The sequence below is a fragment of the Cetorhinus maximus genome, chromosome 3 (genome assembly GCF_964194155.1).
Source record: "Cetorhinus maximus chromosome 3, sCetMax3.hap1.1, whole genome shotgun sequence".
Lineage (NCBI taxonomy): Eukaryota > Metazoa > Chordata > Chondrichthyes > Lamniformes > Cetorhinidae > Cetorhinus > Cetorhinus maximus.
Genome location: NC_135881.1, coordinates 30,267,093 through 30,293,074, shown reverse-complemented (window position 1 = coordinate 30,293,074; position 25,982 = coordinate 30,267,093). Strand labels below are relative to the sequence as shown.

Sequence of the window (25,982 nt, the reverse complement as noted above, 5' to 3'; positions counted from 1 at the left end):
CAGAGTGATCCATTACTCTTTGTGTGTACATCACCCCTGCACAGCCGAATTCTAATTTTCTAATGATACAGCTAGCAACAGGGTCAAGCTGCCTGGTATAAATTTCAAACGATGCTTGGCAGTTAACTGTCAATCACCATCACTGGTGCATTCTCCATCGCAACGCCTCTAACAATTAGAGGCCACTTGCAAACCAATCAGCACTCTCTTCACACACAGTAGAAATTATTTTCCCCTTATATTGGTACTCTTGCGAGGTGTCTTGATGAGTGCATGATGAAAAGCTTCGACATGTCTCTTTATTCAGCAATACTCAAGTTCTGTGCTACCAAATGACTATATATAACTAGTATTTCTGTTGAGGTTGATGAAACTAAAGCAGTTTTATTCGTTTGGTTCCTGATGATTTCTCCAACCCTGGATGCTTCTGTCCCTTAATCACTCATTTGTATGACATTTTTGTAATTTAAACTGACTTCTGTTTTATCCATCATTTTCAGATATTTACGATAATTGTAGCATATATGACCTCATTTTTCCAGCGCCAAAAATGTTTTTGCATATACTGAACATGTAAGTCTTAACTAGACTTAATAGTAGTCAGCCTCAGTTTTTCTCCCCACAAATGCATGTTTTATTTACCCGCATCTTATAACTGGGCATAAGGGGTCAAGTTGGCGATACGGACTGTGTTGTGAAGGTGCGTGGGAATTTAAAACACACACCCTCTCTTTGCGTCGGAATCAGATGACATTTCAAAAATAGCAACTACCTACGCCCACGCCAGTCGACCCCGTTTTTGGAGGGATATTTTGAGGCTTCAAAAGATTTGCTTATGCTCCAGCATCTATGGCAACTTATTGTTTTCAAGTTCTGCAAATATGAGGATGGGCCAGTGGGCAGTGAAATTTGTTTCCATGATTTCTCCAGATATTTGAGTCCATCCCGACCAGAGGAACTGCTAAGCAGAAACCAGGTGCTTCCTCATGTGGAAGGAAAAGGAGCAGAGGCCAGTCATTCTTGCTGTTGAATATCTTCTTTCAGCCAAGCAGTGGCTCACTTATAACTCTGCTGCCCATTTCCTATCCTGCACCAACTCCCAATAACAGATTTGAAATTGGAGGCATTGGGAAACTGGGAGTCAATGCAGGTCAACAATGACGTGAGTGATGAGTGAGCTAGTTTTGAATGAGCTGAAGTGTACAGAACATGGAAGATGGAAGACTGAACAGGGAGAGGATAGGAATAGTTAAGCCTGGAGGTGACAGAGATATAGGTGAGAGTTTCAGCAACAGTTTGGCTGAGCCTGGTGATATTACAGAGATGGAATGCAGAGATAGTTGGGACTGAGAGGATATGGGGTTGGAAGTGCAATGTGACAAAAGATGCAAAGATTGGGAACAGCCTAGTTCATTCTGAAGCTGTGGCTGAGGAAGGGAATGGGATTACTGGTGCAAGTAAGGAGTTTGTGGAGAAGATGAAGAACATGACTTTAACCTTCTTAAAGTTTAACTGGTGGAAATTCCAAGCTTTTTCCAAGACTGGTATCCTACAATGGCAATGTCAGCACAGAGACAGCAGAAGGATTGAGAGAGCTGGTACAGAGATAGACCTGGGAGTTGCAAATGTGCATGTGAAAGGCTTAGGCTGATGCTGCAATGGGCAGCAGATAGATGAATTGGAGGGGACAAAGGTTAAATTCTTGGAGGATTCTAGAGGAAACGACATGGGGACAGGAAAGACAAGTTCTTGCTGGTGATACTCTATGAGTTGATAGGCTAGAGAGTGAATCCAAGCAAGGGCAATGGGGGAGGCCATAGGAGGATGGCAATTCTGAATTTTAAGAGGAAAACAGAGTCAGGCTTATCCATATTTCATACAAGGAAGTCATGACAACAGAGTGATAGGAAAAGTCAGGTCATTATTTAGGATATAACAAAGCAGAAATTTAACTTAAACTTATTGAACCTGAGGTCATTATTAAAGCCGTGACAGAAAACACAAAAATGACTAAATAAGATTGTTGTTGAAAATGAGCTGGCAAAAAGGTTTAGAAGGCAGCAATTACCTGAAGGACATTGGTGAATCATGTTTATGTTGATAATCTGACAAGTCTAATGGGCCTTTCTTTTAGCTCCATATGACAAATTATTAGCTTGCTTAGTTCCATAGCTTGGCTATGGTAGGATTTGAACTCAACCTCAAGATCAGTAGTCCAATACCATAATCACTATACCTTTTCTACTACACAATTTTATTGTCTCTCCTGAAGGCAGTGACTTTCACACAAGCATTAGCATTGTACCCAAATGATTACTCTTGATGCGAGAGTCTAGACAAGAGGTATTAGCAAACTTTTTAATCCAATAAGATGCTGAAATCACTTGGCATTGCTTTAGACGGGACAGTGGACAGCAATCTGGCTGACTTTTCCTTTCCCTAACCAGAAAGCAAAGGCCAATTGCTGTACTCCAAACCACTGGAGTAAGCCATTAATCCTATTGGCTCAGCAAAGATGAAGAATCAAACTTGGATTCCTTCTTGGCCTGCATAGGGTGTTCTCCAAGTCATCAAGGAACATTACTTGCATTTAAAGGTAACTTACAGGCTTCAGCATGCTTCCTAATGACACTGAATATATTGAAAACCAAATGAATTGGCACTTACATGCAAAACCTACCTGCTCATTACTTGTGGAAGAAATGCTGGATTCTGCTTCTTCTTCCATTTTATCTTCTGCTTTACTCTTCCAGAACCTGCCTTCACGGACGAAGCGCTGGTGCAGTTCAAGCTCATCGCAGGCTTTCTTCCAACCAAGACTTCGTTTTACTGCCAGCTGGTGAACATTAACACCAATATCCTGGATATTTTCTGATGGAATCCATGCCCTGTAACCAAAAAGTCCATCTATCACAAATAATATTTAGGAGGCTGGCAATTTAACTAGTGTAGCATTAAGCTAAACTTTTATCTTCATCAGGTGTTATTTTATTTATATATTTAGATGGGAGTTCCCCTCCAAGTCACTCACCATCCTGACTTGGAAATATATCGCCGTTCCTTCACTGTCACTGGGTCAAAATCCTGGAACTCCCTTCCTAACAGCACTGTGGGTGTACCCACACCACATGGACTGCAGCGGTTCAAGAACTGCAGCTCACCTTCTCAAGAAAACTATGGATGGGCAATAAATGCTGGCCTAGCCAGCGATGCCCACATTCCGTGAAAGGATAAAGAAAAGATAAAGACATTTTCATGAAGTTTGCGCCAGGGGCTTCCCAAATGGCAAGTATCTGATTGCAGGCATCCTGTCTTAGGGAGCAGCCAACAAATTACATCACAAGCAGCCATAAAAGAAGAAAATAAATCAAAATTCACAGAGAGTTATACTCATAGGCCTTTCAACAGCTGATTAAATTGCAGCACACAGTGAGCTAGCCTTCATCAGAATTTTATTCAATGGAATAAATTGAATACAATCACATTATTATAACTTTATCTTCTTTATTTTCATTCAATCTGTTTAATGAGGAAATACAATTGATTAGATTATAAAAAGAATGCCCACAATTTAATTTTCTCTTCTAAATGGCAAAACAGGGTGCAACCAAAGGTAATTTTAATATCAAGTTTCTCACTAAACTCATTCTGGTTTCAGTGAGCACAGAAATGCTGCACTAGTTTGTGATGAGGAAACACCCATCAAGCCTATTTTTTCCCATGGCCCAATACATGTCCCAGCTATCCTGATCATAAGGATAGTTAACTGTGTTTCAGCATCTAAAGAACAGGATGCTAGGTGAAGGGGTCTTGCAGAGTTTCACAGGTGGGAGCATCAAAAACAGCAAGCATTATACCAGGCCTGCCTGATAAACAGAACATTGCCATGTAATTTAGCATTTCAAATAGGATTAGGGTTACCATACAACTCTGCATAGAACAGCACTAATTCTTGTAGTACAGCTCCAGTTATGATCTTATGGCAAAGCCCAAACTCATCTTATCCAACAACAGACTGGAATTTAAAATAGTAATTAACTAATTAGTGATGACACTCATCACAATATTGATTTGGTAAAACACTAAATCTATAGGCTGTGATAAGCAAGGTTGAGCTATCTGTGGAATTTCCTTTTTCTTCTGGACTTTTCAGCTGCCATTGACATCCGTTTGTTCTAATGCAGTTTAAATGGAATTAACAAACTAAAGAGATGGAAATTAGCAACTGGAAGACCTTAGTTAACTTAGAAGGCAAATCAATGGAAACAGTACAGTCAAGTTTGTTCAACAAGGCTATCAATAGTTTTCTTAATGCTGAAGATGCTTATTCATCAACTGCTGAGTTCTCAACTGCTCCAGTAATTCAATCCCGTCAGGTTTTCACTATATTAGAATGACCGTGAAATAACCTCATGTTACAGATTACATTCTCGCACGTGTTACATCATGCAAACAACAGTCAAAGATGTAATTTAGTGCTTCATAAGTGTATGGAGAATGTAATGACCAGCACAGGCCATTGACACAGGCTTTGAATAAATATGAATGCTGAAGTTGGACTGGAGAATGCAAACTTTACGCAGTCTAATCAATACACACATTCTGTAAAATCTGATTTGGATGCTATTATAATCAATGCTTGCCCGAGAAGTGGCACAATTGCTACGAAGCAAAAGAATCCAATGAGATGCATATCCATAAAATATTGCATCTAATGTGCCCACGATAAGAACGCACAACATTGATGCCATGCTATTAATGACATCAAATGGAGAGTTACCATTGGAATCTGACAGCTTTCAATTACTGTGGTGCAAATTAATTCTGAGTTGTTAGAAACATCCTACACACAATAGTGGTATTAATGCCAATTATTTTCACAAGCATGGATTCTGCATAAATGAGGACTTCATTTTATGTGCAGATTCCAGATACACACCAAATTACAGTAAAAAAGGGCCTGCCAAATGTGGGAATGAGTCAGGGGGTGGACAGTGCCAAGATCACAAGTATCTGATTTCTATAAGTGGTAACTAAAGTTTATCGTTGATGATGGAGATAAATCCTCAACTGTCACTATCAGACAAAATAACATGGCCCGTTGAGTAAAATATTTTTCAACTTTAGTTTTCCTAATACAAATCTCTTTGTTATAATGCATGGGAGGAGTTTAAAATGTTATGCATTGCAGTTAAGTATAAGAGATTTAGATTATATACTCAGTGGCTCAAGACTCAACAAGCTGCCACCAGAGTAGTTGGTCTCTTCTCATAAACCACCTGCTTGATACACAAAGTCTGAAATAAAAACAGAAAATGCTGGAAATGAGAGGTCACCAACTTGAAACCTTAACTCTTTCTCTCTCCACAGATGCTGTCTGATCTGCTGACTTTTTCTGCTTTATACACATGTCCTGTACTTTAGCTCCAATTTTCAATTCCTTCACGTGAAGTCACAATGTGGGTCACATCCAGGTTACTTACAAAATTGGAGGCTTCCTCAAATCTGTTTGCCTACCCACAAACAAAAAACTAAATGCACAAGTCAACTATCCCTAAACACAATATACATAACTAATTTTATTGGAGCAAAATGATCTATTTTCATCTTTTGTACTCACATTCTAACAGGCAACTCACTCACGCAACAAGTGTGTGACAGTAAATTATCAGTAGCAACCTCAATCCTTATGCGTGCCTATAATTGCCTACTCTCCATATATGTCATGTACTAGTGGTCCCTCTCTTCGTCTACATCCTAGTGTGAATCTTTGGTTATCATTTCTAACCCGGAATTCATGAGTATTTTCCCCCCCACCTCTCTATCCTCTTTGTGTATTTGTAGCTTTGAATATCACAAGAGTCTGAACATTCCTTTATCTCTCTCTGCATCCTTCTTTCTCTCCTTATTGCCTATACAATTCTCATTCTCTCTCTGTCTCCTTTCCCATGTCTGAGTTTCATTGTCTGATGTCTTCAGCTGTGTCTGAACTTCCCATTCCTCCACACTGTATATGCTCTATCTCTTTGTCTAAACTTGTCTTCCCTCCTACCTTAGCTTCTCTCTTGAAATGCCCAAATTACTTTCTTTCCTTCTCTGACATGCTTTTTCTCTGTCATCTCACTTCCTCCTTGTGCTCTTTACTTAGTTTCTTATCCCCTCACTTGGTGTCAGAAATTGTCTCTCTCTGTGGATCTGAATTTCTCGTTTTCTCTAGTGCAATCACATGAAGTTGTGTGCTATTTTAACCACTGACCATGTTTGCCCTCACCTCTCCCAAAATCAACTAGAACCCCTTAATCACCATAAAGTGCAAACAAATATTTGTCAAGCACAGCTGAATCCTCCATGACATTCCTCTGTTTTTTCTGCATCATAGTTGTATTGCGGACAGTGACTTACTCTCTATTCATGTGCTCCAGTTTTTTTTATTTTTTACAGGATGTGGGCATTGCTTGCTAGGTCAACATTTGTTGCCATTCTTAATTGCCCTTGAGAAGGGAATTTTTATTACCTGCAATGCACACAACTGTAACATACTACCCTCCACTATGCCATGTCACAGTGCTACGTCCATCTGTTAAAACCAATTGTCATTTCTGCTATTTATTCCTTGGTACACATCTTTCTATTTGGTGCTCCCTGTACCTTTTAATGCTTCTCCATCCTTTCATCTTTTGATTTCAATTTTGTCTTGTCTCACTTATTCTTTTCTACTTTCCTCACCTGTCCTCTTTGCTTAACAGTCGTCCTTCCCATTTCTTCAACCGTTTCTATTTTCATCATCTCCTCTATTCATCACTGCCACTCACCATTTTTGTCTTTCATCTTTTCACCTTAATCTCTCAATTCTTCCCTATTTACCCTCTCTCCCTTTGTGGCCTTGCATTTATCCCACTCCTGCCTTTCTGGCTCCATTCTTGCTCTTCATTCTCCCTTGAGTCAACCCTTTCCCCATCCCATTGTTGTGCCCCTTTTGGTTTCCTCTGCTTTCTCGCATTTTGTAGCTTACCACTTTGTATTTGGCCTCAGGGTGCAAACTCTACCTCTACATTTGCTTGCTTGCTCTCCATCTTGCTCCCATGCCTTACCAGTTCATCCTTGTCCTTTCTTTTGCAGTCCTATCCTTTTACCCTCTTCCCTCTCATCCAACTTCAGTCCTGCGTGTTACACTTTGCTGATGTGAAATTTCTTTTAGATATAAAAATTTTCCATGATATTTTTCCAAGTTACCAGGCCACCAGCAGTCAGCAAGCTCAGAAGCAGCCAAGAAACTGACTGCATAAAGCAATATGTGTACTTTATAGCCAACAGCTGATAAACTAGCAGGGCTCAGGAATGGCTAAGGAGAGACACAGTAAAAAAAAAGAAAATGTTTGAAATCTCAGCAGATCTGGCAGCGTCTGTGGAGAGAAAAACAGAGTTAACGTTTCAAGTAATCAGGTCTGCTAGTTCTGATGAAAGGTCATTGCACTAAAACGTCAAATCTGTTTTTGCCACTTCACAGATTCTGCTAGGAATTTTCTCTTTTTAGTACAAATTTTCAGCTTCCACAGTACTTCACTTTTGTATGAGGAGAGATGCAGTTAACCCTAGGGATGTTGGGCAGTGTATATGATGGGAAGCTGCTGCTCTTCTCAATGTTGTTTCGATGTAGACCCATTTCCGTCCTATTATGCCAATTGCTGTGCATGTCTTCTCTCACAGACTTGATCTGTTTGAATTATATAGTTCTTGAGGTTCCAGATTATTTTCTACATTGTTATTTATAGATTAGGATTCATTATTATACAGCCACCAATAATAGCATAAAAAGACAATCACCAAACATCAAGAACTGTAAAATCAAACCAGACAGAGATGAAGCAGGGCTCAGAGAGGCTTTAATATGAAATGCTATTGTTACCATTATTCCTGGAAAAGGTCCTCTCTCAGGTCATCCAATATGATTAGAATGGAATAACTTGCTCCCGCAAAGGAAGCAAATCATTCCATTCAAATTCAAGTATGCTATGAATCTCTATGAGTTTGAGATACATATTCTTAATTTCCTTTGTTCCACTGCTCTTCAAAGGATTTTGAAAGTATTTTTGAACTTGCATTGCTCCAAACTAACAGCTATCTGAAGAGATCGAGGTAGGCTGGAGACTCCACGGTAAATTAGTAATGAAGGACCTGCAGGATGAATCACTGACTTTGTTTTGCAGTCACCATAACAAGTATTAGCAAACTGATTTCTACAACTCAAGGAATCATTTAGTCTATAATTATTGTAAAGCTATTGCGTATTCTTGCTATCATTCTTAACCTATGTAAAAATATAAGAAAGAGGAGCAGGCATAAAACATTTGGCCTGCCCAGCCATTCAGTGAGATCATAGCTGATCTCAGCGTGGCCTCAACGCCACTTTCCTTCCTGCCCCCAATAACCCTGGACTCCCTTGTAGATTAAAAATCTGATTAATTCAGCCTGAATATATTCAATGACCCAGCCTCCACTGTTCTCTGGGGTAGAGAATTCCAAAGATTAATGACCCTCAGTGAAGAAATTCCTCCTCGTCACCATCTTAAATGGGAGACCCTTTATTCTGAAACTATGACCCATAGTTCTAGATTGCCCCAGAAGGGGAAACATCCTCTCAATATGACCCTTTCAAGCCTCCTCATAGTCTTGTATGTTTCAATCAGCTCTCATTCTTCTAAACTCCGATGAGAATAGGTCCAACCTGCTCAACATTTCCTGCAAGACAACCCCCTCATCCCAGAAATCAACCTAGTGAACCTTTTCTGAAATGCCTTCAATGCAAGTATATCCCTCTTTAAATAAGGAGACAAAACCGTACGCAGTACTCTAGGTGGGGGTCTCATCAATGCCCTGTACAGTTGCAGCAAGACTTCACTGCTTTCATACTTTTTCGCCTTGCATAAATATATCTAAATGTTCAATAAATCTACCCAATAATTTAAATAGACTAAGCAAAATCTGATAAAAGCAAAATACTGCAGATGCTAGAAACCTGAAACAAAAGCAGAAAATGCTGGAAAAACTCAGCAGGTCTAGCAGCATCTATGGAGAGAGAAACAGAGTTAATGTTGAGTTCGTATGACCCATCTTTAGTGCTCTGAAAATGGGTCACACGGACTCGAAACGTTAACTCTGTTTCTCGCTCCACAGATGCTGCTAGACCTGCTGAGTTTTTCCAGCATTTTCTGTTTTTTCAAGCAAAATCTGATGCTGTTTGTTCTGACATTTTCAGAATGTCAAGGTAGCCATGTGGTGGTAGTTATGTAAAATGCACTGACATGGGTGTTCTGATCAACATCTGGTCACACGACAATTAACTAGATATCCGGCAAGTAAAAACTCTCGTTCTTAACGCATTTGAATTCACTTACAGGAATGGTCTGTCATGTGGAACGCAGGAAAAGTAACATAAAAATGTAACATGTTTTTCTTAAAGGCATCAGAGTGTTATTTAAAGTGGCTAGAGAATGAAATGGGAATTAATATTATTTCGGAAATAAATCGACAAGGCTGTAGCTAAAATAAACAAAGAACCTATAGTTAGCTTGTGTATATATATATATATATATATATATATTTCATTTTAAAACAACACAAATTAGAAGAAACAGTAACTAAGAAGTACCGCACCTCTGATGATGATGCCCAAAGAAGCGCACATCCACCTGATTGTCTTGGCGTTGCATGACTTTGGCAGGCCAAAATCCAAACCCTTTCATCCGGGCCCACACCAGCTCATGATTGGGAACCTTAGGTGAAAGAAAAACAGAAAATGTAATACTTGCCTTAAATTAGCAATTAAGTCTTTTGCAATTTCATTAAGGGTCACATAGTTCAGATAATTTGCTTTTAACTCCCTTCTTTAACAACAAAATCCTGAACAGAGCATTTTATGTAATTTTGTATGGCCATATGTGTGATCTCAGCACTGCTTCTAATAAGGCACAATTCCATCTAGGATAAGAACTTCTGCAGTCCGCAATGCGAATGACAAACCAGTACTATCTCACCACAGCCTCCATCAATTAAAAGGTCATTATCACACTTTCAAATTGCCTGCATGTTATTGAGACTTGGATAAGCCAAGGCTTCTTCCAGCTGTCAGAAAAATTTGGCTCCCATCGGCACCTTCAAGAGCCAGGCTCTGGCTCAGTCTCCTTGGCTGCCATCTCAAGTTAAATTGGGAAGCGTAGAACCTTGGCACCCCTTCCAAACCTGAATTCCGCTTCCTCCCCTACATCATTATCAAAATATTTTTTCTTCCACTTTCTGCAACACTGTCTCTTTATTCCTCCATGTCTTTCCCATTTTGCCTCTGCCATTCTAGTCATCATCCCCTCAAGTTTTAAACAGAGCTATAAAAATGCAATTTTCATACCATTTTTACAAAAGTACATGATATTTCTTCTGCCTTCCTATTATTCTGTACCCCTCCCCAGTAAAATAATGTTAAAACTCTTGGTGTATCTTACTACTTGAAGGCCCACTTCCAAAATACAAGGTGAGATCACAAGTGGCCTTTGATTGGCAAAAAGCCTGAACCAAAGTACTTTTTCATTCAAAAGCTAAAATATTGACGATTAATGCCCTTGTGTCGTAGATATGATTAGATGAAATTGGTGATATTTAAATAAATCCCAAACGATGACTGAACAAATGAGTATCCTCATCATCTACCCATGATTAAAGGTCTTTCCAGTGTTGAAAAGTTCTGCATTTAGAAACAGTATCAGCACTCATCACAACTCTGGAGCTTGGGGAAATCATTATTTTAATAGAATCAGTGACATCTTAAGCGAAGAGGTCTTGTGGTGCAGTGATAACGGCCCTAACTCTGGGCTAGAAGCTTTGGGTTCAAGTCCCACTCTGGGACTGGATGGCCATGGAAGGTGTGTTCATTACATGGCCAAACAGATTGATTAGCAGCCTGTAAATCCTTCCAATATGCCTAATGGCAGATGGTAAGAGCAGGAGAGTTTCCTGGTCAGCCATACTGCAGAAGGCAGTACTGCAGCACTTTGCCAAGCATAATCACGAACCAATCCAATGGAGGCCCATAATCACCAAAGGCCTCTTAGGACATGGTACCTGAAGGAGGGCGGCATCCAAAGACCAACTGCTCAACAGAAGAAATCTACAAGTAACACAGTGGCTTGGAATTTGCTGGAATGCTGAATTTTCTCCCCTCCCCTTCAGCTTGAAAATGTGCTGCAACCTGTATCATTGTGAGCTGATAGTGTGGGAGCTAGGACCTTGGTGAACAATGGGATTAACAGTTCTTAACCTATAAGATTTCAGGACAGAGAAAGAAACAAAGGAATGACAAGGAAGGAAACAGTGTGAACTAGAGTCAAGTTAGGTACAGAAAAAGAGAGAAAGGGAGATTGGATCAAGGTAGGGAGAGAAGACAGAAAGAAAAAAACTATAAGATTAAAATAAAAAAAAACAATAACAATGTACTACCTACAGGGTTGAGACTCCACAGGTTCTGTTCTTCCTTTTCAAGGTCAGAGATGAACCTTGTCATTGAAAAGGCCCTTATGCTAAATAACAGCCCTAGATTTTTGCTGCTAGTTTAATCGTTATTTTTTGCGCAAATGCAGCAATTTCTTGAAATTCATGGGAAGTTTGATGATGAGTTCTTGTCTTTCCCTTAATTGAGAAATGGATCATTCCACCCAACAGGTCCTTGCCGGTGTTTATACCTCACACAAGCCTCCTCCCACTCCTCTTCATTTAACCCAGGGGTTCTCAACTTTTTTGCTTATGGGAATCCAGCCCCCGCCCGCCTGTGATCTAAAAATTCCACAGACTCCTTGTAACACAACATAATCTTTAACACAACACACATCTTTAATGTATAAAATTTACATATACAATTAAACATATACATTTACTATTTTTGTTTTGCTTAATGCGAAACTTGTTGGTGCTGAGCAACAATTCTCAATTCCAATACTGGAAATACTCAGCAGGTTGTGCAACATGTGTGAAGTGAGACAGAGTTGACATCTTTAGGCCGATGAACTTTCATCAGAGTTAGTTAGTCATCGATCTGAAATGTTAACACTGTTTCTGCCTTCACCTGCTAAGCGATTTCCAGCATTTTCTGCTTTGATTTCACATTCCCAACAACCAAAGTCTTTCGCCTGCTTGTACGTGGGATCTAAAAATTGCAATAATCCCTCCCCAAGAACGGTTAGACATGGGCACTTTATTATGGAAAAGCAAAAAAGAAACATCTACATTGTGGAAAGGAAGTTATAAAATTATGAAATAGTTGCTTGGTAGCACAGAACTTGAGTATTGCTGGAAAAAAGAGACATGCCGTCGAAGCTTTTCGATTTGCACGCAAGACAGATGCAAAAAAGCCAAGTTTCAAAGGGAACAACAATTTATACTGCATGAGAAAAGGGTAAAAGGTAATCAGCACCCCTTTCTCATGCAGTATAAATTCGACAGCATGTCTCTTTTTTCAGCAAAAATTAAAGTTAAGGAAGTTAAGAGACCTCTGAAGCTCATGCATTAGGAATGGATGAAATGTAACTTTCTGTGGATGCCACTGGTGACTAAATACTGCTTCCATGTATTGAAAAGGGCTGAAATCCACTTCACTCCTTGATGATAAACAGCACACTGCTTTGTTCAAACTTTGCCGAGACCTGCATCACTTGCCTTACATGTTCTTTCAAGGGCTGCTATCCGCATAAGCAGTCAAACAGTGTGATGCTGTTGCGTTTACCACAGAACATGCATGAACAAGCCGAGGAGACTGTGGTCAAAAAAAGCCTGGTGAATGTTGGATTTTACAAGCAATGAGACTGGAAGTGAGAGATTGTTTTTATAAAATTCTTTCTTGGGGTGTGAGCATCGCCAGCATTTGTTGCTCATCCCCAATTTCTCTTGAGAAGGCGGTGGCAAGCCGTCTTTTTAAACTGTTGCAATCTATATGGTGTAGGGTACACCTACAGTGCTGTTAGGAAAGGAGTTCCAGGTTTTTGACCCAGTGAAAGTGAAGGAATGCTGATATAGTTCCTAGTCAGGAAGGTAAGTGGCTTGGAGGGGAATTTGAGGGTGGCGGTGTTCCCAATACATCTGCTGCCTTTGTCCTTCTAGATGGTAGCGATTGAGGGTTTGGAAGATGCTGTTGAAGGAGTCTTCACGAGTTGTCATTTGGATGATAAAAGTGGCACTGTGCAGGGTTGGGGCAGTGCAGTGCATTTCTGGGAGACCCCTGAAACCTTACCCCGGTTGAGATCCCCGGTCTTACCTATCCCTTCAGAATATCCAACTTTTTCCAGGCTTTTGTTGATTCTGGTTTTTGCAAGGCTAACAGTAGAGTGACACAAATTGTACAGCAATTAGTGGTGATTTGGAACTCATGCTTACCACAAATTGCTGGATGACGTACAAACTAATAACAGTACGCACATTAAACTTGCTGTTAATTTCTCCCCAATCTTCTGTCATTTGAAAATGGTTTGATGTACCTAATAAATCTGCATCAATGGCACATTCATTACCAGCAAAATGGTTCCTTATTGTCAACATCCTTTGTTTCAAACATATGGTTAAATGGAAACCTTATCAAGGAAGATTTATGAAGAGAAATAATGGCATTATTAAGGGAGCTCCAATAATGTGAATTGTTACAGTCCCAAATGTTTCATCTGTTCAACTGCTGTTAAATGAGCAACACATTACAAATGGGCAAAAAAAACTATTCTCTCACTCTCTATTAGAGCTATTTTAAAAGTATATAAAACAATGGTTTACACATTGTTCTGCATGAGGGATCTCCCATAGATCTGCTTAAATACCGACCTAACTTCAAAGTCAAATGTCAGCTTTCTAAATAAAAACTGTTATAATTGCAGAAATTATTTTACAGTATCAGAAATTATGTAGTCGTAAAGTATTAATTGCAGTAAAATTATGCAAATTGGAAATAATTCTGAAGTCTTCCCAAATTTGTTCTAGGATTCTCTTAGACTTTCTAGGATCCTGCATTCCTTTCTTGAAAATATATCGTACATAAATCATTTTGTTTTTATTTGTTCGTGGGATGGGCGTCCCTGGCTACACCTGCATTTATTGCCCATTCCACATGCCCTCTGAGCAAGGGCAATTAAAGAGTCAACCACATTGCTGTGGGTTTGGAGTCACAAGTAGGCCAGGCCAGGTAAGGACAGCAGATTTCCTTCCCTTAAAGGACATTAGTGAAGCAGATGGGTTTTTATGACAAATAAACAATGTTTTTCATGGTCATCATTAGATTTTTAATTCCAGATTTTTATTGAACTCATCTGCCGTGGTGGGATCCAAACCCAGGACCTCTTTGGTCTCTGGGTTACTACCCCCTCCCCTGGCACACAGGGCAGGATGTCTCATCAGGTAGTGGGATCAGGAGGACAGGATTTGCTTCTTTGTCTTTCCTTCTCTGCGACTGCTTTGCCTTATCATTAAGACGTTGTGACTCATAGCATGATGCAGCTTGAACAAGTTATCATCATTTTGAACGACTGGTGGCAGTCATTAGTGTTAATGCTGCCACACTTCAAGGAAACCTTTAGAATGTATTTCAAGTGTTTTCTTTGCCTTCCCCGGAATGTTGACCATTTGAGAGTAGAGAAACAGGACCTGGCGGGGGAGACACTTTTCGGTCATCCAGACACAGTGTCCAGTCCATCAAATTGATTTGACAGGAATTTGCCTGAATTCAATTGGAGCTGGCTTTATGAAGGGCACTAGCATTTGGTTGACGGTCCTCCCATTGAATCTGGAGGATGTGGCAGAGGCATTGTTGATGGAATTTCACTACTGCTCTTAAATGTTGCTGATACACAGTCCAGGTCTCACTGCTGTACTGGGGTGTGGTGACGCCAAATGCTCTGTACATTTGGACTTTTGTTGACCTTTGTTGTCAAACACTTGCCACCATAGTCTGTAGAAGGCTGAGCTGGGACAGCTAATCTGGTGTTTGATCTCCCTGTATATAGTGGCCTTTTGAGAGAGGAGGCTGCCAAGGTATGAGAAGTGTTCAACATATTCCAGGGTCTCTGTTTCAACATATATGGGAGGTGGAATTTTTGGCTGACTAAATTGCAGATTGACATCAGAGTTTTGTTTTGGCAGCATGCAAGGACAGACAGAATTTCTTGCTTGCAAATCTGGTGACACTGCAGTCATCTGCAAACTGTATGTCTACGGTCGTCCATTTAGTTTTGCATGGAGGTGACTGAGGTTAAAGAGTTTCCTATTTGGACAGTTTAATACGGACACCAGAGGGCTGTTGATCTTTGATGAGGTGAATAGCCATAGTCAGGTAGATTGTAACACACAGTCTTGCTTGGCCCCTGCCCAGATTTTGAAGGTGTCTATTTCAGACTTCCCACTCAACAGTTGCAGATATATCATCATGAAGCAATTGTAGGATTATGAAGAAATTTCTTAGGCACCCAAATCTTTGAAAAACAATCCACAGAGCCTCACGTTTTACCGAGTTAAATGCTTTAATCAGGTCAATGAATGCAATGAAGAGTTCCTGCTGTTGTTCTTGACATTTTTCTTGGTTTTGTCTGGCAACAAAGAACATGTCGGAGGTTCCTCTAGAAGGTCTAAAGCCACACTATGTTTCTGGGAGGATTTCCTCAACCATAGGAAGTGAGCAATTCAGAAGAATGCACTTCAGGATTTCCCTGCTATGGACGGAGGGAAATACCTCCATACATTCCACAGAATGGTTCATCTCTCTTCTTGATAGACGGTTACAGTTGCTGCATACCTGAAGTCGGGGGTGGGGGGGAAGCAGTGTGCGGGTGGAAAGGAGTTCTTTTTCCTTCCAAATCCATTGGATTAATGCATGGAGTCTTGATGTGAGCAAAGATCCGCCAGCTTTGAAAAATCTCAGCTGGAATACCTTCAAGGCCGCAAGCATTGTTTTTCATCTGTTTGATTGTTTGTTGCAGCTCTCCCATCAATGGTGATTTGCCCATGGATTCTACCACAGGGTACTGGGAGATAGCCTGGACAGCATCAGCTGCCACTCTGGATTCATGGTTGAGGAGTTGTCGAAAATGTTCTTTGCAGTATTGACAAGTGGCTTTGTCATCCATAAGATAACAAACATCATGCTCTGAGCAAAGGGAATTTTGATAATTTGACCTTGGTCTACAGGTAGCCCTGGTGGCTTCAAGATAAAGTGTTGCATGTCATGCTGGTCAGCGTCTTATTGGGTCTCTTGCGCTATCTCTTCCCACCAAGTCCTTTATCTTCTGGATTTGTCTTTGGGCGTCAGCCTTGAGCTGTAGAAATGCTGCCGTTTTGACTTGTAATCTTGAATTGTTCTGTCAGGCGACAAAGGCTCACTTTTGTTCTGGGAGGTTACATATTTCAGCACCATTTTCATCAAGCCCATTCCTGGTGATGACGATGCTCAAACCTAATGGTCTGGGCACAGCAGTCAAGTGTAGCTGACTTTATTTGATCCCATTGTACTGGAATTGAGTTGGATGTGAGAAGATATTCCAGATTGGTCATGACATGCTTTTGGAATTCCTCTCTTTGAGTGGGCTGCTTTAGGCTGAGACATTGGTCCTTTTCTCCTTGGATTTTTGGGCCAAAAAGTCCTCAACAGTATATGAAGTTTCAGTGAGTGTATTAAATATACTCCTCTATAACATTTAATATATGACAATTCAATTTGTACATTTCACCCATTAAGTTTTTTTGGCAATTAGGCTATAATTTGTTAATAATCTTTAAATCTGCATATGGGAAATGATTTTTAATTTCTATTGAAATGTTATTGGTGTCAGAAGATGGCAAAGTGGGTTAAAAACATTGTCCTTCTGGTTGCTGGGTATTCACCTGACCCAGGTATGCAAGGTGGAAGGCTCCTATCCCCACCACCACCCCCAGCCAAATAAAATAAATTAAGGCATTTCCAGCAAGTTTCCAGTAGGTGCTAATCCATGGAACAAAACTACATATAACTTACACTCTCAGAGAAGCCTAAAGAGATATCCCATGTTGGGATGTCTAGAGCTTTGTAATTTAAATACATAAAGTTAAGGGCATGATGGTGTAATGGATTAGTATATGATCCATTCAACTCGAACTGGAGTTTGAATTCAGCCCAACCAAACCGAAACAAAAAACTCTGTTGGATGGAAGGTTCCTATATGTAATTAATGGGCGGTGCGAACTCAGTTTCTCTAACATAGGCTCCTAGAACGAAAATGTTCACTATTAAACTTGGCGCTCTTATTCAGGTACAAGGAATTGAAAATGTCACACTACTGAGCCTGAAATTTACCCTTGATGGGCGGGATCTGTGGGCCCGCAACGGATTGGGAAACGGGCCGCCGCCCGTGATCAACCTCGACCGTGATTCCACGCTGGATGGCCAATTAAGGCCCGCCCAACGTGAAACGCATCTTCCCAATGGTCAGGAAGGGCCGGGCGGGGGCGGGGGCCTGTCAGCTGCCGGGTCCAATGGCAACCTGACGGCTGGTTTAAAAACGGCACAGGCAGCTCCTTGAAGGCTGCCAGGGAATTACATATTTTCAGCGTTCTGAACACCGAAGTTATGGCCTCAAATGCAACTGGAGAAGCCAGACAGGAGGGCAGGTCAGGTAGGCACTCGGCCCCCTGGTTTCCGGACGAGCGCCTCGTGGTCCTCCTGGCAACCAGGAAGAACACCCTTGTCCCCAGTGATGGAAGGAGGAGGCCACCGCACCTAACAAAAAGAGCTTGAGAGGAGGTGGCAGCACAGGACAGCCACGACGTTGTGCGGCACACATGGGTGCAGTGCTGGAAAAGGTTTAACGGTCTATGCGCTCGGAAAGGGTGAGTACCGTGTTGGTATGAATCATTGCGGTGAACTGTTAATGGCTGGCTGCCTCCCCCCAGTGGAGATCAGGGGCGTTTAAAATCTGAGTGTTAATGATGCCGGAGTTGGCCTGGGGGGGTTAGCCCTGGCTCCTCGGACTGAGTGCCTTGCAGCTTGAGGACCACGACTCCGATGTGTCCTGCAAGGTGTTCCTCAGGTGGGGCTGGCCAGGCTGCAATGGCACTGCAGGTATAGTGTGGAATAATCCATGCTCCTCTGTCCTTTCAGGAGATAATGACCCATAACAACATGGAAAGGTTGCAGACAAGCAGAGGCCCCCCAAACCTTCTAAACTTATCCAGGTTTGAGCAGGACGCCTTAGAAGTGGAGAAGCGCCATACATCTTGGTCAACCGGCTGCGTAGAGGCTGGGGTGTCAGATGAAGGTAAGAGTGCAGTGCACAGAGGTGAGTGTTTCAGATGGTGCAAACATTCTTGTGTAGTCTCAGCATTGAGTGGAGGCTCAAAACTGGATTCCCCATTGATCATTGAAAGACGATGGCACCATGCTGCACATCTCCATTGTTTCACCAGGGTGCCTGGTATGCACAGTTACAGTGTGATGACTTAAACTAATGACATGTCGCTGTTCTCCTTTAGATTCGCCAGCAGGCACTCGTTTGTAGGACCCCAAAGAGCTACCCCTGACAGTAGAGGACCACCAAGCTTCACATGAATTGCGTTACAGCCGCTCTCTGAACCAGGCACCAGCGCAGATACCAGCATCTTGGTGGGCGTTAGGTCCCCAGCTAGAATGTCAATGCACAGCAGTAAGGGCACCTCACACTCACTTGAGGAGTAGGTGGAGGCAGAGTGTGCCCTCGGCACGTCAGTCGGAGGACTGCTGGAGACCAGGACGATGCTCAGTCGAGCAGATGATGAGCATCTGGAGTCATCCATTAGGTGGCAGATGCTGGGTGCCAGCGTGGTGTGTGGGAGGATCTGGAGGAGACCCATGAGGACATGCGTGCCATGGTCTCCATTGTGGAGGAGTCCATGTGGAGCATAAGCACTGCATTGACCCTCAAGGCCAAGCGCATTGCCTCCTCCACTGAGAGAGTGACGACTCTCATGGAGAGGCAGCTCCAGGAACAGCATCAGGAGTTCTGAGGGTTGTGCTCAGACCTGCAAGCCCTCACACAGGCAATGACCTCAGGTGGTCAGTGCCTGCGTGGCAGAGGGGTGAGGCACCCAGTAACCTAGCCAGGTGCCCATTCATCCATGGCGAGCAGGGAGGTCCAAAGCGATCTCACATTGGCGTATGAGCCCTTTGCCGTCTCTGCGGGCTCCTCCCAGAGTGCTCTAGATGACGGCAGCAGCTCCTCCGTCCCTCTGTCAGTGACCGTGGCATCTGATGAGGCTGCAATGACTGGGGAGATGCCAGCCGTGGCACTGGCCACTCCCTCCCAGGCACAGCCAGCACAGGCTCCACTGGCCAGAGGACGACCGACAAGGTCATCAAGGCCAACAAGACACAAGAGTCAGCAGGCTGTCTCCACCAAGATGTAGCACTTGCAAACATAAGTTTAAGGCACCATGAGCACAAGAGGGACTGGTCAGGGGTGATCTTCTGTTGTGTAATGTTTTGTTTATCAAAATGAGATAAATTTTGTTTTTGTCGTAACGGCCTGAGTATGCTTCACCTTTTTTTTTGGTGCAGACTACGCCAGTATGTAATGCTGGATGTGAGTGGCTCCAAACTTTATTGCACAGGCACTGAATAGACTTTGGGTTCAAATGAAAGGATCATTTCAGAAGTCTGGGATGGAGGTGTCAACCCTGGCAAGAAGTAGAAGCAGATCTTTGGCAGCCTAGCTGAAGGAGCATTGGATCAAGGCATCCCTGGTGTCCCTGCCTCCCTGAAGGATACAGAGGTCTGCCTCCACACCCTCAGCGTTCTCCTCACTGTGCTCCTCTTCTGACTCATTACTGGATTCATCCTCTGTGGCCTGTGGAGCTGCCTCAAGATCCTCTTCCTTGCCAGTGCCAGATTGTGGAGAGCACAGCATGCAACCACTATCAGTGATACCCACTCTGGGGGATATTGCAGTGCTCCCCCTGAACGGTTCAGGCATCGGAAGCACATCTTCAGAAGACCTAGAGTCCTCTCTATCACTGCTCTTGTGGAGGCATGACTCATATTATAATGCTGTTCTGCCTCTGTTCTTGGGTAGTAGAGAGGCTTCATAAGCCACCTTTTCAAGGGATAGCCCTCGTGACCCAGCAGTCATCCAACCAGTTGGGCTCAAGCACTGAATAGCCTTGGTACCTAGGAGTGTCTGAGGATATAAGCATCATGGGAGCTGCCAGGGTGTCGTGCAGACTTGCAGAATCTGTGTCCTGTGGTCACACACCATCTGGACGTTAATTGAGTGGAATCCTTTTCTATTGACGAAGGCACCCGGCTGACCTGCTGGCGTCTTGGTGGTCGCATGTGTGCAGTCGATTGCACCCTGGAAGCAGGGGAACCCAGCAATCACTGCAAAGCCTCTGGCTCGCTCAGCCTGGCTGGTCTCATACCTATGGTCATTACCCACCTGAACAGAGCCTCTATCACCAGTTTGATACAACTGTGGGCAGCTGATTGGGAGACTCCACAAAGATCCCCCACTGACCCCTGGAAAGGGCAAGAGGCATAGACATTGAGGTCCACTGTGATCTTCAGAGCCACTGGCATGGAGTGTCCACCCACACAGTTGGAGCTGATCTCAGGCCGAATCATGTGACAAATGGAAGTCACAGACTCCCTGGAGAGGCGGAGCCTCCTTTAGCATCGCTCCTCGGAAATATTGAGGCAGTTGTATCGCTGCCTGTAAACTCTGGCAGCAGGATAGTGGCATCTTCCGTGGCTCTTTCCGCCTTGGACTTCCTGCTGGCCCTGCGCCCCCTGTGCCTGCGCCTCTCCTCCCACAGGCCTCTCCCCTGGAAGCTGTATCGGAACACCTGACCTCCTCTCCCTTCTGCCCCCCTCTTCCTCCTCAGAGGAGGTGTCACCAGCAGAGACCACAATCCCCATTACCAGGGTACAAGAAGGCTGTCTGATGCCCAAAAGAGTCCATATGGTCAAAATCCTCCAGGGGGCTTGGAGGCACCAATGAGTCCTGAAATGAAGCCTAGAAACGCTAAGAATGAAGCTCAGCATTGAGGTGAAGCTGTCATGTTCAAATAAGCAAACAGCAGCAAACTCTCTCCTAAAATCTTCACTACTCACACTTGCAATGCTGCTGACCCTTTTTATCCCGCCCTTGGATGAGGTTTTGCAAAACGTGGGCTGCCTGTCTGCCCGTGAGACGAGCGTGAAATTGCACAGAAAACGTAAAATTGGGTTCAATCGTGTTTTAAATGGCCTAAGTAGCCTCTAATTTGATGGCGGGCATGGCTCCAACACCTGCACGCGCCCGCCAACCTGAAGATTGCACGCGTGCGGGATGACATGGGGATGCTTGCCCAACATCTTCTCACGCTATTTTACGCCCGATTGGATCAGGCACACACTCGCACCTGTGAGGTGTAAAATTCTGCTCCTGGAGTAGCATCTGTTTTTTTGACTTTGGAAACAAGTCACATTTTGGGTCAGTGTAGAATGAGCTTGAAACAAAATTTGTCTACTAACCCCAAACGGTTCAATATTGACAGAGCTAGAAAAATGGTCCATCTCCAACACCAATATCTCAATGTGAGGAATGCAAAATTCAAAAATAAGAATTTATTCACCCACTTACACAAGGATAGCAGAACCAGTTCTCTGGCCGTGCATTGGATAAGTAGAAACAGTTCTTGCACAGTTGAAGTTCTGCCAGCTGAAAAACATAATAAAGTATTAGAAGCAGGTAGAATGAAGTTGATTTAAATTTTAAAGTGGGACAACTTAATTTTGGTGATACTGAAATATTGCATTTCCCCATCACACTCTTAGATTCTTAGTAAACTTAACTGCTGCTTAGAAATGTCCATTTTCCAAAAAATAATGAAAAAACTGATTATTTAATACTAGCTTTTTTGCATCAGATCACAAATTGAAAAACTTTACAAGGGAATAATAAAGCTGCAGGAAACAAGAGTTAGCTGTGATTTTTCATCAATGCAGCGAAGTACTCCTCACTTCTGTTGCATACTAATCTGTCCATATGACTGTGCTTTGAACTTCCAAATTTTGCCTTAGCCATTTCAAATGTCTCCAATTTTCACTATTTTAGTGTAAATATTAGTCACAGGCCAAGCATTTCACTTTGAGAATTTACTTTGAAATACTGGACAGAACACTGCTAATCTTTGCATTTGTACAATATGTGAAAATTTAAGAGCTTTTGCTAAAACAGTACATTTTAATATTCAGTCCGAGACACTGGTCATCTTAGGTGCAGCAAGGACTACCTTGGTACTGGAAGCAGGAGGGAACGGAGTTAATTTTAAATTACAACTATATTGAACATATAAAACTAAGCTAGGGTAAATATGAAAAGGCTGATCACACATGCAGAAAGTTTAGAAAGCAAACGGTGCATGTGAATCATAACATCCACAATTTTGAGAACAAGGTAAATACATTTTTTAAGCAAAGCTTTTAATGGAATAGAGTTCCATCTGAAAAGTATACTCTCATACTGGACAATTCAGTATTATCAAATTATATAGAAAATCTGAACACCCATTATGGTAAGCTTCTAGCTTCAATTAAAAGGTTTATTATTCAAAAATGACTGTTTTTATCTAGTTGATAATTACAAGCTCATTTTAATTTTTGCTGTAGGTACACCTACAGTGCTGTTAGGGAGGGAGTTCCAGAATTTTGACCCAGTGACAGTGAAGGAACAGCGATATATTTCCAAGTCAAGATGGTGAGTGGCTTGGAGGGGAACTTCCAGGTGGTGGTGAAACTGCCTCCAGCACAGTCTCGGATAGAGCATTCCAGATTCTAACCACTTGCTAAGTAATAAAGTTTTTGTTCATGTTGCCTTTAGTTCTTTTACTTTTAATCTTTTCAATATTGTCTGTTATATGCCATTGCTTGATTTATATTTATTGCGTTTATGCAAACCGTTGGATCAACTTGTAATGCTCATCTTGCAGGCAAGTTTAAAATTACACACTGGGATCAGCTTAGAGTATCTAGTGATACCTGGCGTGCAGTTGCACTAATCCCAGCACTGAGGTTTATTTTGGTAACAGTGAACAATGCAGCGAGGATTTGCACCTAAGAATCCACTTATAATGGCGAGCAAAGCATAAGTAACATAAGATGGCTTTACCCCAATTGCCAACACAAAAACCTAATTAATCAGGCAATTGTTGGGTTCATTGGGTGTGGAAGATACAGATTCTTTAATGATTTTAATGCAAGGCAATTTGGCATCTTCCAGAGATTAGTATTAGGCGATTTGCAAACAGCAAGTCAGCCAACTCCATCTGCTCTTAATGTAGAATGCATACAACTTAAAATGTTTACAAGTAATTAAAATAGTGAAACAAAAACAAAAATTGCTGGAAAAACTCAGCGGGTCTGACAGCATCTGTGGAGAGGAAGACAGAGTTAACGTTTCGAGTCCGTTTTGATGAAGAGTCATATGGACTCGAAATGTTAACTCTGTCTTCCTCTCCACAGATGCTGTCAGGCCTGCTGAGTTTTTCCAGCAATTTTTGTTTTTGTTTCAGGTTTCCAGCATCTGTAGTATTTTGCTTTTATTTAATTAAAATAGTGCCCTGGCTGCATTGGGAATGGTCAAGATGCAGATGAGAACCTTGCCAGTTAAAAGATTCCAGAATCAGTTCTAAACCATATTTTTTTTTACATTACCACAGCAAGCATCAATATTGGTTCCTAGGCTTTACGTGACTGTATTATAACTATCCCTGATAGAGGTGGATCCAACTGTAGCTACTGAGCTAGACCAACAATTTATAGTAATTGGCTTCAGATTACATAGCTTACCTCATGGCAAGTGTCTTTGAAAAGAGCCCTGGCTACTTCTGCTTGGTCACTATCAGCTGCAAATAAAAATGACGTAACTCAAAAAACAAAGTACATTGTCAACTACTGAAAGAAACACAAGACATTTATTATAATGTACAGGTGATAAGGAGGGAAAATGGTTGAAAGTGGTTATCAGGGTGAGACGGCCGTACCTTGATGGCAACATTCCGACTCAGAAAAATCACAGGTTCAAGCCTCACTTAAACACAAACTAGGCTGATGTTTCAGTGCCATACTGAGAGTGTTTCTAGAGGCCCTGTCTAATTTCACAGGTCCTAAGGCGGGATTCAAAGGACAGCTATCCCGGTGTCCTGTCTAATATTTCTCTCTCAGTAATATCATCAAAAGCACATTATGTGTGTGCAAATTGGCTACTGTGGTTCCCAACATTACAACAGTTATACACTTTAAATAATTCATTGGCTATAAAGTGCATTGGGACATACAAAACAAAACTCGCTCTTCCTTTTAAAAAGTAATCAGGATATGAAATGACTTACTAATTAACATGCAAGCATATTAATGCACAGAGTAAAATAAACAAAGTTGGGGAACCAGAAATTCTGTCTAAATTAGAAAATCAAGATACAACAGCATCAATAAACATGGCTGCACATGGACTAGGATAGGAAATTAAACGTGCCTGGTATAAATAAGAAAGCAAGTACTGGAAAAGCTCAGCAGTCTGATAGCATCTTTGGAGAGAGAAACCGAGCTTCTCTCCAAGAATCATATTGCTTCAAATCTAATATGATTCTTCCTCAGAACTGAAGAGGTAGAACTGTGATGGGTTTTATGTTCTTAAAAAAGGTGGTGGGGGAGAGGGTCTGGCAGAACAAAAAGGAAGATAAGCAATTGTTGAGAGGATGGGTGGAATTAAATAACAAAGATGTCATGGAACAAAAGACAAAGGGAGTGGTAATGTTTGTAGTAAAGAAACAAAGCTTGGTTCCAGAGTAGGTGTAAATGACAGAATAAAGGGCAGCTCTGGAGAAAGCAAAATCATGAGAACAAGATACAGACTGGCACTTGGCAAAAAAAAAATCAAAATGGAGGACTGAGTTCAATAACTTCACAAACTTCTGGACTCAGCATAGAGTTCACAGTCTGAAGCGCCTAATCAGGAGATGAGGTGTTGTTCCTAAAGCATGCGTTGGGCTTCACTGGAACATTGCGGGCAAGCCAAAATGCAACCACGAGAGCAAAGTGGTGAATGAAAATGGCAAGTAATCGAAGGTCAGGGTCATGTTTGTGGATTGAGCGTTTTTGTGCAAAGTGGTAACTCAGTCTGCACTTGGTCACCCCAGTGTAGAGACGACTGTATTGTGAGCAGTGAATACAGATTAATAAATTGAAAGAAGTACATGTAAATTGCAGCTTCACCTAGAAGTGTTTTTATGGCCTTAAACAGTGAGGGGAGGTGAAAGGGCAGGCGTTACATCTCCCACGACTGCATGGAAAAGTGCTGAGCAAAGGGGACGAGGTGTTTGGGGTGATAGAGAACTGGACCAGGTACTGCAGAGGAGGTACTTTCAGAATTTAAAAAAAAATTCATTCATGGATGTGGGCTTTGCTGGCTGGGCCAGCATTTATTGCCTATCCCTAATTGCCCTTGAGAAGGTGGTTGTGAGCTGCCTTCTTGAACTGCTGCAGTCCATGTGGTGTGGGTACACCAAGAGTGCTGTTAGGAAGGGAGTTCCAGGATTTTGACCCAGTGACAGTGAAGAAACGGCAATATGTTTCCAAGTCAGGATAGTGAGTAAATTGGATGGGAACTTTCAGGTGGCGGTGTTCCCATCTATCTGCTGCCCTTGTCCTTCCAGATGGTAGCTGTCGTGGGTTTGGAAGGTGCTGTCGAGCCTTGGTGAATTCCTACAGTGCATCTTGTAGATGGCACACAGTGCTGCTACTGTGCGTCGGTGGTGGAGGGAGTGAATGTTCGTGGATGTGGTGCCAATCAAGTGGGCTGCTTTGTTCTGGATGGTGTCAAGCTTCTTGAGTGTTCTGGGAGCTGCACTCATCCAGGCAAGTGGGGAGTATTCCATCACACTCCTGACTTGTGCCTTGTAGATGGTGGACAGTCGTTGGGGAGTCA

The 25,982-nt window shown here is 42.2% G+C and overlaps 1 protein-coding gene across 7 annotated transcripts in view; it reads right to left on the bottom strand.

Annotated features, from left to right (window-relative positions):
• The window catches only part of zmynd11 (zinc finger, MYND-type containing 11), a 189,480-nt gene that overhangs the window by 17,520 nt on the left and 145,978 nt on the right, over nt 1-25,982 (bottom strand). For all 7 annotated transcript variants that reach the window (XM_078537348.1, XM_078537313.1, XM_078537331.1 and 4 more), the window contains 4 exons: nt 23,846-23,901; nt 21,639-21,716; nt 9,655-9,773; nt 2,681-2,888 (listed from right to left, as the gene is read on the bottom strand). In XM_078537348.1, coding sequence (XP_078393474.1) covers nt 2,681-2,888; nt 9,655-9,773; nt 21,639-21,716; nt 23,846-23,901 — 461 coding nt within the window. The remainder of the gene's footprint in view (nt 1-2,680; nt 2,889-9,654; nt 9,774-21,638; nt 21,717-23,845; nt 23,902-25,982) is intronic.